General features: G+C 37.2%; 1 protein-coding gene, 1 non-coding gene and 1 pseudogene across 10 annotated transcripts; 1 reads left to right on the forward strand and 2 right to left on the reverse strand.

Moving 5' to 3' along the window:
* Positions 1–59: 59 nt before the first annotated feature.
* LOC126617251 (probable NOT transcription complex subunit VIP2) lies at positions 60–7,919 on the reverse strand. Of its 9 annotated transcripts, none has more exons than XM_050285275.1 (15): positions 7,764–7,919; positions 6,125–6,257; positions 5,414–5,519; positions 5,165–5,343; positions 4,953–5,001; positions 4,620–4,838; positions 3,726–3,932; positions 3,547–3,648; positions 2,133–2,224; positions 1,842–2,027; positions 1,028–1,453; positions 882–934; positions 758–799; positions 352–496; positions 60–261 (listed from the first exon to the last, which is right to left on the reverse strand). In XM_050285275.1, the coding sequence occupies exons 2-15, from the start codon at positions 6,140–6,142 to the stop codon at positions 202–204; spliced, it is 1,884 nt and encodes a 627-aa protein (XP_050141232.1). In that variant the 5' UTR covers positions 6,143–6,257; positions 7,764–7,919; the 3' UTR covers positions 60–201. The 9 variants fall into 9 exon arrangements, with proteins under 9 accessions (XP_050141232.1, XP_050141233.1, XP_050141231.1 ...); XM_050285276.1 differs by having other exon boundaries at positions 2,133–2,221; positions 7,764–7,918; XM_050285274.1 differs by having other exon boundaries at positions 2,133–2,221; positions 3,547–3,630; positions 4,620–5,001.
* Positions 5,414–5,491, forward strand: LOC126617540 (small nucleolar RNA snoR35). Its single transcript, XR_007621413.1, has one exon. It is a non-coding gene; the product is annotated as a small nucleolar RNA snoR35 (small nucleolar RNA).
* Positions 7,920–14,028: 6,109 nt separating the features above from the next.
* Positions 14,029–16,246, reverse strand: LOC126617252 (putative pentatricopeptide repeat-containing protein At1g12700, mitochondrial; annotated as a pseudogene).
* Between the last annotated feature and the right edge of the window lie 750 nt (positions 16,247–16,996).

Below are 16,996 nucleotides of genomic sequence, written 5' to 3' on the forward strand. Positions count from 1 at the left end.
TATTGGTTGCCACGGTCGCATAATTTGGTTAACAAAAAAGGGAAAGGGTAAGAAGCTGATTAGCTGAACACTGCAATAAGGTGTATAAGACAATGGCTTACATGGCTAAATTGAAAGAACATTGATACGGCAAACTGATTTACGTTCTAATGAATGAAATCCATCAACTGAAACTTTACATTCTAAAATATTAAGAGGTTGTCAATGCTGTGGTAACGTCGGTCTCTTCTCCAACAACTCATAATGCACCACAAAATTATCCTGCGCATAATTAAAACATGGGTTCGACTCAGGGAACTACAATGTGTCAAGTTAGGATACCATGCACGAAATATATTTCAATCAGTTCACCTTTCGGATTGTTTCAAATGTATTGGGATCAAAGCAGTGATAAGATCCTTTCTCGTACGCGTTGGTCTTCACAAGTGGCTCCATGTTCGGTACCCTTATGAACCATAGACGGTGCTCCTTGTGATAAAACCAGCCTCTATTATTACTGCCAACAACAAATGTCATAAAGCGTTTAGTACGCACCATGCAAGACTTGTTTATATATATATATATATACATCAGAACATAAGATAACCTACGTCTTCGAGAAAAAAAGGCACATAGGATTTAACATGATCTAAAAAAATTGTTGAAGGTCAAAAGTAATTCCATCACTACAAGCTCTTTATGCAGACAAACCTATGGATATTATGGGGATTTTAGAAATTTTTATACAAAGGAAATAATAAAAGAAATCAACGCTTACAGTTCATAGGCAGCATATAATTGGGCTTCGTCTTTGGGCATGCTGCAGACACAAAATAATGACTCCGTGAGTTCAATACTTCAAAGACATGGTAATAACTTGAAAGAGGTCCAACAAGAAGCACCTGTAAAAGATATAGAACAACGTTTCCACAGAAAACTTTGAAAAATACCCTTGCTGCAGCCACCAAAATGAGATTAGATCACAGAGAGACAATATACAGGAAGAAGATTGAGTTTGTAAACAGATTTAATAAAAAGAACAGCTCACATGTAGTACAGGCGGTTGTTTAGTATAGTAACATTGAGGAACACCAAACTCTGGATCACCCTTAGCTGGCTCGTCAGACCACGGGGAACCAAAAGTCTTGTGAAGATTTTCTGTTGAATTCAAGTTTAATCCCAGTGTTGTCAAATCAATTCCAAGTGCAAGCGATGTAAGATCAGGATCGCTCATCCTTATGACACTTAACAATCCAAGCAAACCAAATAGGTCTGGAGCGGATTGCGCTGACTGCATTGATTTCATTCCCTGATCCCTAAATGATTGATTTCCAGCTGACATCTGTTGCAGGCGAAACTGGGATTGATTTTGTTGTTGATACTGCTGAATAAGCTGGTCATATGAACCCATACCAGAAACTGAATTGGCAGAATTCAGAGGTCTTAATCCAATGCCAGGAGGTCCTCCACTAGTCTGAATCAAATGTTTTAGATGTTAGATCCCACAATTACTCAAGAATATAAATAAAAAATGCCTATAACTGAAGCTTTTCTCGATCTGAAGATAAAAACCCATCCAACTCTCCAGATGGAATCGACTTATTTGGACCAGCAAATCATTTTGAATCAAATCACATTTTGGAAACAACAAAAACAATTAAATTAAAAATTAAAAAAAAATATAAACAGTTTCAAGTAAACCTTTGAACATAAATGATTATCAGATACAATACCTACAATCATAAGAATATGTTTTCCAATCCACGTTGAATGACAACATAATAAAATCACCATACAATCAATCCCCATAGTGAAATCCCATTATAACATTAACAATAATTTGTGAAACCAAACTACCACACCTGTGAATGATATGTTGAATGTGATGATGGGAATATGTCTGAACCATGCATATGGAGAAAATCCTGATTGTTTACTTGTGAAAACGAGACACCACTACTGCTGACTGATGGAGCATGTTGTTGCTGTTGTTGTGGCCTATGAGAAGAATAAGCACCCCCCAAGTTAAATCCTGAGGACCTTCCCATCTACAAACAATATACAGAGATATAAGGGCTTATAGCAATTTGCAGGAAGTTATAGTCAAAGGGAAAGGAAGAAATAAGACATTTTATGTCAAGCTTAGAACTCACTGAGAAGTGCTGAGATTGCATCATTGACACAGCATTGTCATGGAGTTGTTCTTTCTGGTGCATATCAATCCCATATTCAGCATTACCACCTGCTGAAGATCTAATAATAAGGTCAAAAATGCGCAAGTGGGCAAGCAGCCTCCCCTACAGGAATGTTGTTCAACTATCAAGTAGTATGTATATGTGATGAAAACGACAGAATGCTAAGTCCTTGCGGTTTCCTAAGTGGTGAGGGAGGATGAAATGGTTTAGGAGTATGATAGATCAAGGGTTACATCCCTTCAATTGTAACCCAAAAAAAATGGTAGATGAGCGATATATTGACACCCATGGTTATGTGACACTGCCTAGTTCCTCAGCTCATTGACTGCCCTTCTATCCATCCTTCCACAACTCTCCCTCTGTCAACCACACCAACCTACCAAAGAGAAAAAAAATCCCCAAACCCAATTTTTTTCATTACCATAAGTCTACCTCTGTTGCTGTCTAGCATAAGTCTACTGCACTATTTGTGAAGAGGCCAGCATACTAGCACAATGGCAAGTCATTTAGAATTATGTCCACTATTTAAATAGATTAGAACTAATTTAAATTGTGAAGAGGGAAGTCTGTTTCAAGATAGCATGTGGTCCAATATCCTAGTGGATAGGGTGTTGGGTTTCCATCCGTGTGTCCTGGGTTCAGAACTTCCCCATCCCCTAAATTATTGTAATGGTTTCGAACCCTCGGCCTCATAATAATAATAATAAGTCTGTTTCATGATATAGTAGAGGTAGGAGCAATTGACTAGAAGAACAAATATCACCAAAAATTGACGGGTCAAATAATATTTACATCTGAAAAGCACCTTACGGAAAACATTTCTCAAACCATTACATTTCAAACTCTAAAATAGATCAAAGTCTTAATTAGATTAACATTTAAATTAGGGAGATTTAATGAAAATGCCCTCACTAAACAAAACTTTAACCAAAAGCATTCAAAGAAATTTATTAATCATAAGGACAAAAACCAACAAAAGAGAACCACAAAACAAAACAAAGCCTAAACATACAAACCACCAAACCAAGCCCGGCGGCAACCCACTCATGAGCCACATGCACAGCTGTGACAGAAGACTAAAGGGGAACTTAAGCAGCTTTCAAAGCTGATCTTAGAGGCTTAGAGGAAAGGGAACATTACCATCAACCAACAAGGCTTACACTCCCACTTTTGTCATGAAATAGGATCAGTTTTTTTTATATGACTAATCTCGCACTGATTAAAATTTTGAATTTTTCCATTATTATTAAAAAGTTTAATGTGTTTTTTTTATTAAAAATTAGTTTTGTTCAGCCCTTTTCATTAGTTTCCTATTTAAGTTATGCAACTTCAAAAATGAATATTCTAATCAAATAAAATAAATAAATCGCACCTTTAAATCCTGGTAAAGCTGGAAAGTCCTCATTTTGGATGCTGAACTCTTGGTTCTGTTGAACAATAGGACTAACGCCAAGGCCTTGTTTTCGTAGTGAACCTAAAAATTTTCTGTATATTATATTCCAATTATTGAAAAAGGATACATTCAAAACTGCATCAAATTTCTTTACTAACCCAATTGCCCCTGGGGCCCTCCCGCAGAACTAGGACGACTTGTTAATGAAGGGAAATCATTGATGTCAAAAGGAGAACTGTCATTAGAATTCACATCATTCATTATTCCCATAGAGTTCAAGTTATTCACTTGGACATGGCTTTGAGAAAGTGGACCTCCAGGATTAGGATAAGAATTTCCAAGCATCGAAATTACTTGCGGAGAACCTGAAACCAGAAAATTATGTAAAGGTAGATTTTGTAAGTAAACCTCGATTAAAAATAAAACAATTTCATTTCAGCAACAGACATCCATGCGCAATAACAGCCAATAAAGCTGAGTCTGACAGTTCTTGGAATGATATTTAAACCCAAAAACGAAGGCACTATACCAAACTGTGTTCCAATAGTTCAACAGAATCCACACAAGTATTAAAAAAATTTGATAGTATTTAAATTAATTACCAAATTAATAAGCAAATGAACATCAAATCATGAACCAAAGTCAAATTCATTTCAAACTTCAAATCTTAGTAGAAACTCGGTCATATCAGTTTCATAGATAAGGCTTTCCACGGTAGGGCGGGAAATTCAGCTTGTTTCCAATTTCATAGGAATCAAACTCATACAATAGACCAAAAAATTTGAGATCTGTGAGAGTGATTCTCGAGTTCAATATCTTGAACTCATAAGTTTGATTCCTATACAATGAATGACAAACTTTTTAGAGAAAAAAGAATACCTAATAGTAGAGTAAGATGGATCCCACAACTAATAGATAGAATTCACCTCTATCAAACTCATACCATTGTAGCACTTGCTTTATAGGAATCAACCTCACCTTAACCACTGCAGAAGGCATAACTATAGTTATAAAGCACTTAAAGAACTAATTCCATAAGGTAGCCAATATACCTTGTGGTAGCACACCACTCATCAAGCGATTTTGCCCTTGGACAGTTAAGCTTCCAGATCCACTATTTGCACTTAAATTTAGACGAGAAACAAGACCAGGCACTGACAAACCTCCACCAGAGCTAATACTCCTCCCAATGTTGCCCCCACCAACCATGTTTCCCATGGAACTTGTAATCCGAGGACCAGCATTTCCCAAAATTGGGGACACGCCCAACCCTGAAACAGCATTCCGGTTACCAATTGCAGCAGATGTAGGGAGAATCCCAGGAATAGAACCGCCAATTCCATTTGTGCTACTACTAAATCCAGGGTTTCCTACTACACTTATACCTCCTCTATTAGTGATTCCTGAATGTCCATGGGAGCTTCCATGAGATAACTGCAGAACATTTTTTTTAAGGAAAAGAAAAATGCAATGAGGTAGAGCATGGGATAAGAGGAAAACACAAGACAGAGACAGAGACAGGCAGAGAGAGAGGTTCATCGATTCTTTCAATACTCTCAAAACTACAATTAGCATATTAAATACTTATCCCCTGTACCTGAGACAAAGCAACAGGAAGGTTATTTGATGTGAATCGTCCGCCAGAGAGGCTTCCAGTTGGTTGTTGTACTCCACCGGAAGGAACATTATTTAATGTTGAACTTCTTGATGTTAAAGTACCTGGCATATTGGGAACACTGAAGCTCCCATGAATGTTATGCAATCCCTGAATACTTCCTGCAGAAAGAAACTTGAAATTTCACTAACATTGACATTAACACAAGAAACTCAAGCAATAGTAACCCACCTGAGTGATGAAAAACAGGAGAAGCTGCACCAGATTGACCAGAGAAAGATGACGCAAATCGCCCACTATTGTCTGGAATATTTGAGGCTGATCCGTTTAGAGAAGACTGCAATTAAAAGCAAATTAGGTTTCACGTGATAAATGAACAAACTATTCAACACATATCAAACATAACAACACTAGAGAAATTAAATTCCTCTTAACTCCTATATATCACAACTGCAGCAATAACCGTAAGGATTACAAGATTTGGCACTATCTGTCTAACCATAAAACCAGAAAACTAATCAACATTGTAACATTTCTCATATACTGCAAAATAGTTATAGGTCATCATGCAAAACATAACACCACTAAACAAAAGACATGCATGAAATCGCTAATAATTTAAAGAAACAAAAGCATATAGAATCATGGTTTGACCCTAAATTATTTGCAAATAAAGTGCAAATCCTAAAGAGCACCTCACAACAATGCTAAAATTGAAGGGGAAAAAAGTTGTGTATAATTGCTTGGAAAGATACATGAACAAAAAAATGACACATTTCTCTCAAAAGAAAATCCAGAGTTCAATCATTAAACAATCCAAAACATTACATAATTAGACAGACTTGTTGGGAATAAGATAACATTTTGAGTCAAGAAGACAATCTTAATATCTTGTATAAAAACTTTTTACTGTAAAGAAGTGATGTGGACAAAAGGCTGTACATTAAGTAAACCCGACATTGCATGGGCATCAAAAGGTCATGCTATAATGCATTCCTTGCCTCCTTGCCGAGAAATAACCCTTCCTTGTAAGAACAACTTGATATATCTTCTCTGTTAACAAATAACCTATAGCCTGAAAAGGACAACTTGATATATCTTCTTTGTTAACAAATAGCCTACAGAATGAAATTAACCCAAATACTGCAGCTAAGATAAACGCACAGTTAAATCTATCAAGCAAGCACAATAGATGCATCCATACAACCTGTTCACTCTTTAAATTCAATAACCTGGCATCAATTTTAGTACAAATAAATCTGTCACACATACACAACCAACATACACACACAAAAATAAGAAAGGTTACGGTAACAGTACAATTTGTTTTTCATTTTTTTATAACTCAGGACTCCATATGCGGCTTTGCTGACACAAATAAGAAAGGTTACAGTAACAGTACAAATATTTTTTTTTTCATTTTTTTATAATTCAGGACTCCACATGCAGCTTTGCTGACACAGCTTCTAAACTGGATCCAGTGCCCAACCTACAATCTGTGGGGGAATTGCAAGGTAGGTACCTTAGGGTTTCGAACATGAGACCACAAGATACAAACCCATGTGCCTCGGCCAATCCCACTGACACCGCGTTCATAGTATAACAATTGCAATAAAAAAAACTACCTTAAAAGTCCAACAAACTAGGTTTTCTTAGGCAAGGAATTGACAAAATATAATCAGATTTACAGAAACCCAAAATCTTCTACTTGTTCATTTTGCAAAAACTATTTTACTAATGCCATATATCTTCAGCATAAGGTGCCCAGATTATTATGAACTCTTGACTTCCCATACGCAAACGAAATTATCAATTACTATAACAGCATAAAAAATCAGAGTTGTATACATATAAAAACACAGATGGCATTTTCAATGATCGAATCAAGTTCCATAAATTGAAAAGGTAAACTATACGATATTTTAATGGTGAGCAATCACGAGAAGCATATCGCAGAGTTCTCCAGGAACTTTCTCAGATGCCCACAGACTTCACCATCTGCTTCCCAATTTCAAATGCACTTTAACTCACTAAAAAGAATTACTAATACATCAAACACCATTTCAATATCAAAACACGACTCCGGAACGTATTAGAATGCTTCACCAAAGATTAACTCATAATTCAAGAGCCCAAAACTATCCATTTCCTAAACACTCATATCCAGTAAGTTGGCAGTTAAGTTTTCTTCTCTGAGACAAACGAAACTTTTGAGAAAGAAAAAAAAAGAACGAAAGGAAAGATCCCAAGCCATAAATCATACAAAAACTAACACCTAAAGCTTAAACTTCACTACATTCTGGTTTCTTCATTAACCCAAATTTTCTCGACAACCAAACAAAATGTAACGCAACGGAAACTAGGCTCAGTCATTTCGATGTTAAAATCCTAAAATTAAAACTCTCAAAAACCCTAGGAGAGAGAACGATGTTGCTAGGGCACCAAAACCCAATTTCCACAGTCACAGGGTCAAGAAGAAGAAGGAACTCGAAACGTTTGGAGATCGAACTCGGACCGAGTCGGGATCCAGTCCGACTCGGTGAGAGGTGAGAGTCGCAGAGAGAGAGGAGAGAAATAGTACCTGAGGGAGCAGATCAGCGATAGCGAGGGTTTAGGGTCTGAGTCAAACAGCGAGTTAGACTGCCCTAAAGAGAGAAGAGGAGGACGCCAGAGGCGACTGCAAGTACGAGTGGTGGAGTGGGCCGCACTCTGTGGTCTGCTGATTGGGTGAACTGTTGGATCTGGTAATTTTGGTGGGCCTGGGTGGACGGCAATAAGGGAAAGTAAGGTCATCTCGAACCGAATGAAGGTTTGAGTCCTCCTGTAGCCATATAGTCCTCCAAACAATTAATATTTTAATAAATAGTGCCAGGTCATTTTTCTTATCATCTCCAACCGAGAGGCTAGAGGGCCATAAGCCAAACATAGCCCTGTGACAAAAAATCATATCTAACAGAGGGGGCCAAACATAATTTATTATTTTAATTTAAAAATTACAACAACTTAAACTTAAAAATTACAACAACTTAAATTTAAAGTCTATAATCATCATCAACATCATCTGCCATTGTAGAATTATAGTCGGAGGTAAACAACTTCTGTCAGGCCATAATATCCCTCTTTCTCCTATCAAAATAGGCCTTACTCATTGGAGTGTAATCCGAAGTATTTATTTGCAGATTCCTATCATTCATCTCTTCTTGTATTTGTTTAGCCCGTTCTTCGTGCCTACGATTCCTTTCTTCCGCGGCAATAGCATTTTGTTCCGCCATTAATCGCAAAGAGGTCACCATTTCCAGTTGAAAGGTGTAATTGTCATTTGCCTTGCCCTTTTCCTTCAATTTTTGGGCCTTGTTTCATTCCATAGCCCTAGGTATCGAACCTTCACCAGGAGACAGATTTTGTACCCTTATTTCTTGAATGGTAGGAGATCCATCTTCATCCCCATCTGCAATTTAGGATGCACTTCCGAACACCAGCATAGGACCAACTCTTTGTTGAGGTGGATCTTCAAATAACACCCACCCTTTACAAATTTTCCAACAACCGTGATGATTAAAGGGTTTCGAGTTGTCCTCCATATACAATTCCTCCGTTTGGCGTACCTAGAAGATATAATTACAAAAATGAAAGGAAACTAATTTATGAAATTAAATGTAATTTAATTAAATATTTAAAATAAATTGTGAAAACACTTACATCGTTGTAGTAATTGGCTCCGCTTTCATGTCTGCTTCCAACCTTTAACATTGCTTGATGTCATTTATTCAAACTTGGATGAAGATGTTTCTTCAATCTTGAAGAACAACTCTCGTGGTTTCGGGTATTCGGTGGAGCGGTGCCTTCGTAGAACTCATAGTATTTTTTAGACGTACGAGTCCAAACAGCTTCACTTGTTTGAGAGATCCCGTTCACACTATCTTCTAAGACCTATCTATAAGCCCTGCAAAAAGCTTCATCTTCTTTTCGGGTCCAAACTCTACCTTTCATTGCAGATGTGGCCATTTGAAAATTATTGAAAAAATTGAAGGAAAGATTATTGGAAGAGGTAAGAGAATAGGATGTGAAGAATTGAAATAGAACGAAGTAAGATAGTATGGAATAGTGAAAATTATATGAGAAATGGTGTAGGAATGACTTTTAGGCATTTATAGAAAAAAATGAGAATTTAAAAAAAAAATCAAATCCAACGGTCACCTTTGCTAGTTGACGTCATGTTGATGCCATGTAGCCGTTGAATTCAAAAGTTGGGCCGGCTCGAGGCTAAATGGTTGGCTCATTTGGACCAACCAAATGGTTTGTTTTCCCATTTTTGGCCTAGTAGGGTGCACGAGCCCTTTTGCTTAGCCCTTTATTTGTTACTTTGTGTTATTTTCGTTTTTGTGCTATTTTCGTGTCAAATTAACAGGTCGTGCAAAAAACTGTCAAGCTTACTCTAATCGTTAGATTTGATTTCTACCACGTTCAGACTTCTATCTCAGGCATTCATTTTCCAAGTGGTACGTACTACTAAAGAAAAATTAAAACATTTAAGCTTTATGTACACTTTTTTATGATAACTATTATTGACATTCTGAAATAGTCATCGTGCAATGATCAGAGTTTTAGTTTAGGAAGAGCTTAGAATTATGTTATAACTTTGTAGCACAAGCTCAAAAATTCCAAAATGTAGCTTGTGAGAATTCAATTTATTTGATACTTCTAGTTGATGAAGGCAAACAATATAATAAAGTTTCAAACACAACTATGTATGAGTACAATTTTGACTTATAAGGTCCAAGTGATTATTTACCATAGTGGTGGAAAGAAGTTGAGTCATTATATGACAAGGTGAGTTTGAACCCCGCCAGCGGCTAATCTAACAAAATCTATCGTTTGTCAAAAAAATAAAAAAAAACTATAAACAAAAGGTGACCGGCCGGCAACGAGGAGCCAGCCAACGATGTAGGTGGCACTCCATGTAGTGGTTTGGCCATTAGGCATGTTGGCTCTACCATTCTGCCCTATAAAATGCACAAAAATATGAGTCACAATAGTTAAAAATTACAAGCATATATACTAGTTACTAAAATATTGAGTAAATCCACATGGATTGTCCTTCTGTAACACAAAACTAACATGAGAGAATCTTGAGTCAGGTAGTCGAATTACTTGATTGTTCTGCCTTTTTAATATTTGTAAGTATATCGACACGTTATTGACTATTGACATGTCAATCATATTATTATACTTCGAATACATGTTTATCTAGGTGAAAAGTAAATGATAAAAGGGCAACATCTTATTATAGCAATTCCACTGGACACAAAATTGCCCAGCACCCTGTCCAAAAATCAACCCAGCACCCTATCAATCTGCTCTAGCCCACAATGCAGCATGGCACACAATCCAATCCAGGCAATAGACCATGCCATTTCGGACAGACCCAGAGGTTGGCCTATTTGGCTGGCGCGTGCAGCACACTCGCGACTGGACGTGAGTAGGAGACAAGGGTGCAGGCAGTAGGGCTCGCTTGTCAGCCCACTTGTGTTCACCCGGATTAGAGCTACGTGGCCCTCATCAGTGCCATTGGATTTCCAACGGCTAGTTTTTGTAGACCGTTGGATTTCCAACGGTAAAAAAAAATTTATTTAACTTTTAAAATGGACCGTCCGATCACAGATCAACGGTCCACGTTTTTTCACAAAAAATAAAAATAAAAATAATAAAAAAGGCCCAACGGTCAGAATTATGACTGTTAGCCACGTGGCAACGTCTTGGCTCTTGGATTTGAATATTTTTCAAATTCAACGATCCAGATTAATTAACTATATTAAAATACATAAAAATTATGAAAAAATACAGAAAAATTATTAAAAAATACATAAATTTTTTAAAAAAATATAGAAAATTTTTAAAAAAGTTATTTTTTTTCTTCTATAAATACCTAACCCTCATCTTCCACCTTACACCACATTTCAATATTTTCTACACTTTCTACCAAAGCTTTCATATACTTTTTGTGTGAAAAAAAAAATACCAAAAAGCTCATCCTTAATTTTTTTGTCCATATAAACCATATATCCCTACATCCATCTTCATCGTTTTCAAATCTTGAGTTTTTTTTTTTTTACAATGTCTTCTTCAAGGAGAGTGCATAAACAATTTGTGGAGCAACAGTAAAGATTGTTGGCACAGCAAGAAGAATTGATCAATCTCGAGAAAGGTGGAGGTGAAGATGAGGCTTTCGCAATAGAGGAGGACTCGGATGATGACCATAGAAGGCATATGGCCTCACATTCCTGCTGTGTCATGGAAGCTGTAGGTCAGATAGCCAAACCCAGACGTGCCGCAAACTTCGATAGAAAAAGGGAAAGACGAGGTAAATATCTCTTGGAATATTATTTTATTCCCAACAACGTATTCCCTGATCATGTTTTTAGACGTCGTTTTAGAATGCAACGAAGTTTGTTCAACAAAATCATGAGTGCTATTTGCAACCATGATCCATATTTTGTGCAAAAAGATGATGTTTTTCGTGTTATAGGTCTTCTTTTAGAGCAAAAAATTACGGATGCCTTGCGAATGCTTGCATATGGAGCATCTGCAGATCAGTGGATGAGATCGCGAGGATGGGAAAAACAATTGTTCTGGAGTCTCTAATGCGGTTTTGCTCTACAATTGAAGCCATGTACACCAATGAGTACCTCTGGACACCTACGCTAAGGGACATGTGAAGGCTTCTGAGGAAGGTGAGATGTGAGGCTTCCCTGGCATGATTGGAAGCATCGACTGCATGCATTGGACTTGGAAAAACTGTCCAAGTGCGTGGCAAGGAGCTTATGGCGACAGAAAATGAGCCAAAAGTATCATTTTGGAAGCGGTTGCTTCATTTGATACATGTATTTGGCATGCTTTTTTTGGTGTTCCAGGAGCTTAGAATGACCTAAATATCCTTGCTCAATCTCCAGTGTTCGACGATCTGCTGCAAGGAAAATCACCCAAATGCACATATTGGGTTAATGACATTAAATACGACGGACCATACTACATTGCAGATGGTATTTACCCAAGGTGGGCTATGTTTGTCAAAACAGTGTCACATCCACAAACTGAAAAAGAAAAACACTTCGCAAAATGTCAAAAGGGGTGTAGGAAGGATGTGGAACATTGTTTTGGCATCCTGTAACCTCATTGGACGATTATCAGGGTTGCAACTAGAATGTTTGATGTCGAGGCTCTTCGATCCATCATAATGACGTGTATTATTCTCCACAACATGATTGTGGAAGATGAGTATGATTATGATGTCGTCGATGAATATGAGCCAGATCCGATGAACAACTCAAGAACACGTATTTACTGTGCTCATGACCGGATCGAAGATCCCGTGCAACATGAGCCGTTGGAACGGGATGGACGTTACAATGAATTGATCGTTCAGCGGTACACTTATGTGCAAGAGCTATATTGACACGTAACCCGCCATAATGACTTGATTGAGCACCAATAGGGATTGCAAGAAGGTGAAGATAATTAAAATAAGCTTGTGGTTGAAGAATAAAGTGTATTTGATGAGTTTAATGTAATTTCATTTTAGTGTGTTTTTTTTTTAGTGTGTTTTTTTTAAGTTTATTTGATGAGTATGTAATTTTATTTTAGTGTGTTTTTTTTAAGTTTATTTAAAATTTTATCCGAAATTGGTTAAAAATCTTATCCGAAAATAAAACTATTTTTTTTATTTATTCTTTTAAAAAATATATAAAATATTTTAAATGGGCTGGGTGCTAACGTATTTTTAGACTAGGTGCTAGCGCATTTTTTTAGGGGTGGAGATGCTTTGACCTATTACTGTTCACTAGGTCTATTACTGTTCACTTGAGTGAATAAATGCACTGGGTGCTGGCGCAAAGTCTTTAGGGGTGGAATTGCTATTAGGTGTCTAGATAAGACCCACGGTCACTCTTCGACCTAAGATTTCCCCACTAACAAAAATCGAGACTTACATATGATACGCTACTAATGCGGTGTTGTAAACTAATCATGCATTATTAGTTTAGAATACCATCAACGTACTAATTAAATGTAGATTAGATACGTCATTCGAGGTAGGAGAAATACTTAAGTGTAACGTTGTTTTTCACGTGATTAGTCATGTAACTTTTAACTGGACAGATAGGTCCCTACCTACCTCTTTTAACGGTGATGATACACAGAGATTAGGTTGTATGCGTAATTACCTGCATGGTGTGCTGCAATGACGACAAAAACAATGAAAGCTGGAATTGTAATTCCAAGAATTAATGGTAGCTTGCTGCTGTCACCACGACCCGACGGCCTTCATCCCAAAAAAATAGAAGCTAAAATTGTCAACAACCAAAAAAAGTAAAGAAAAACGAGAAATATGCGAAAAACATAATCCGTTTAAACACTTTTTTTAATCAAAAAATTAAGATTTGAGGAACACTAAACAGACAATAATATGACACTAAATCATAGTTCATATACGGTTTATTGTCCACTAAATTCTTAGTAGAGGACAAAAACTGTGGCTAAATATCTAAAGTGTAATATGCTAGGAGACATTTTCTGGGAAAATCCTACAATTGAGTGTTTAGGTAAGGTGCCAAGAAAATTAGGAACGGCTCCACCCAAGCTGTTGTTGTGCATGTCTCTCCAATTCAAAACATAATTTACTAGTGACATGGATAGGATTTGAAAACTATTTAAATAGGTCCCTTTATATTTAATCATATCTTCTAATTTAAAGTTTTTTTTTTTACCAACTAACTCTTGGTTCAGCGATAGTTTTTTACTTTGGTAATGTTGGAACATTCGAAGCCTGTCTTCCATTGATGATCATATAGTGATATTTAAATAAGTAAATCATATTATGTTATCAGGCTATTAATAAAATCATCATGCAATTGTTTCAACGTTATCAAAATTTATACTAACGTATCTACCAAGTTCTCTAGCTAAGAAAATGTCAAAAATAAAATGCAAAAACTTGTCCCAAACAACACAAAACTGATAAGTGTGTTTTACCTTGGACACCATGGTTGTTAAATGGTGCAACAATTCCAGAGTTCTCTGTGACAGTCAGAAGCATCTCCTTCAACTTTCAAAGATGCAAATTAACTTCATTATGATCTTCTAACAATGGCAACAAAGCAGGATCTACATCATCTTTAGACAACAAATTAACTATCAATTCTGCAGTTGACGCATCTGCAGAAAAACCCCTCTCCACCATTTCATGGATAAGTCTCATCGCCCTTGATGTCTTGTTCTTAATGAAAAAACCCCAGATAATTGTGTTATAGGTGTAACCATTTGGTGAACAGCCTTCTTCTTTCATTTCTGTAAGTAAATTCTCCGCTTCATTTATTAGGCCGGCATTACAAAGTCCACTAATCATTATGGTAAATGTCCTGACATTAAGCTGAAGTCCTTTTGATGACAAACCATTAAAGAGATCCTTTGCGCATTCAACTTTTCCACCTATGCACAAACCTTCAATAAGAATATTGTAAACCACAATATTTGGATCCAATTTCTTGCCTTTCATCTCTCCAAACAATTCAATTGCCTTAGATAGTTGTTGGTTTTTACACAGACCATCTAGTAATATAGCATAAGTTTTAACATTTGGAAGTTGGCCACAAGCTTGCATCTCGGAAAACAGCTTTTGTGCATCGTGTATTCTGCCCTGCTTGCAAAAACTATCTATTAGTGTGCTGTAAGTAACTGTATCCGGAACCAATCTTGAAAAAGCATCACTGCCTCATCTATCATTTTGTGCTTACAATAGTCGTTTATCAGTATGTTGTAACTATGAGTATAAGCCACGAACCCCTTGCTAAGCATTAGATCAAAGACTTCTTTCGCCTTACCCATTTCTCCTCGTAAACAATAACCATCCATAAGTGAATTGTACGTAACCATGTTAGGCTCAATATCTCTTTGAGTCATCATTTCAATCATGTTTTTTGCTTCCCCGACCAAGCCCTCCTTACAAAGGGTGTCTACCAAGACACTGAAGGTGTGCACATTTGGAAAGATACCTTTGCTCACCATTTCATTGAACAATCTCGTAGCTTCTTTCCACTCCCCTAATTTGCACACTCCATGAATCAAAGAGGTATAGGTAATGACATTGGGGGCAATACCCTTACTCGTCATTTCAGAGAAGAGGTTCAATGAATCCACAACAAGAGTATCTTTACATAGACTGTCGATGATCGTGCTGTAAATGACAATGTTAGGCTTGCAACCTCCTTCTTCCATTTTCCTAAGTAGTTTGATAGCTTCAGTGTTGTTACCTTTCATGCAAAGGCCCTTTACTAGTGTGCCGAAAGTAACCATATTGGGCTTACAATTACCACTCTCCATCATTTTATTCAAAATCCCGACAGCATCAGCCTCTCTATTCCGAAGAAGGAATCCGTGGATTAGAGTGGTGAAGGTTGCAACATTCGGTTCAAAACCAAGTTTGAAGAATTTTCCCAAGACAGATAAACCAAACTCCATTTGGTTGAGATGGGAAAAGCAATTAATGATGATGTTTAGAGTATAAACATCAGGACGAATTCCCGACAGCTCCATTTGGTCATTTAGCGACACGACTACCGGATAATGTTTCAACTTGGCGACTTGAGTCAAGACTTGAGTGAAATAGACAACGGAAGGCAGTGGACGCATTTGAAGCATTTCGTCGAACACATGGAGTGCATCCTCAAGATTATTGACTTTTACAAGCCGATGCAATTGGGTGTTTTTAGATTTGGTTGGGTAACAAGGTCGAGAGTGAAATGGAGCCAAGTAATTGTTGAAGAATAGAAAAGGAGTATATTTATGAAGAAGACGAGGCACAAGGGCCATACCTCTCACTCTGCTGCCGATGCCATAACCAACCTTCGAAGAAGAAGAAGCAACCATTGTCGTCGTCCGCATCATCTTCAGCATCTGGGTTAACAAGTAAAAAGATGATGGTTAGGGTTTATGCATTTTTCAACGCAAACAATTTTTTTTTTCTTTTTGACAATTTAGTAATTTAATGTCACCAGCCCTTTTTTAACTGGTAATGTTATGAATACCAAATTTCTAAGGGTTAAGGGTAATTATATTAACACCTACAATCTTATTAAAATACAACCCATAATTTTATTTTTTTGGGGTGTGATATCCACACACCCTTCTAATTTTCGGCAGTCGGATCAGATGAATTGAAGAAGATCAACGAATATAAATTAATAAAGGTGTGTGAGAAGTAATTTGGGGTGTGTGGATAGCACACCCCATTTTTTTAGTTAAATTTCCGTTTTTACCTTGATGAATTAAGTTCTGAAGTTCAAAATAAACCATATCCACCCCCTTATGCCGGCTGCCAACCACCACAGTGTCTGGGCAAAAAATCTCAGCCACTCGCCATGCTCTCTCTCCATATATATATGTGTGTGTGTGTGCGCGCGCGCATTTGTGTGTGTGTGTATGTATGCGTGTGTGTGTGTGTGCATCCAATCACTAGCCACTTGCTGGTAGGTAATAGGGAATTGGGAGATGGGGTGTGTGAATCAAGAGTGTTAGGCAATTTTCGGTCTGTTAGAGAGTCGGTTTTGGCTGTCAACTTCCGCGACGTGTGGGATTTTTGGTTGTGTTGATATCGATGACGGATACCTCTTATATGGATGGTCCATGGATGTCAAGCTAGCTTTTTGCCGTCATTTGTTTATGGGGATGGGCGGTTTCAAAAAAGTGGAGGACAAAGCTAAAATTTTAGAGGCACATTCTAGATGTGGGGTGTTAATAAACAATTTTATAAACTAATGATGC

Source organism: Malus sylvestris, chromosome 3, assembly GCF_916048215.2.
Source record: "Malus sylvestris chromosome 3, drMalSylv7.2, whole genome shotgun sequence".
NCBI classification, from domain to species: Eukaryota; Viridiplantae; Streptophyta; class Magnoliopsida; order Rosales; family Rosaceae; genus Malus; species Malus sylvestris.

Coding starts and splice junctions, on each gene's coding strand:
- LOC126617251 (XM_050285269.1), bottom strand. Junction 2,028..2,132: donor TGCAATCTCAGCACTTCTCA/GTGAGTTCTAAG, acceptor TATTGTTTGTAG/ATGGGAAGGTCCTCAGGATT. Junction 1,454..1,841: donor ATTCAACATATCATTCACAG/GTGTGGTAGTTT, acceptor CATTTGATTCAG/ACTAGTGGAGGACCTCCTGG.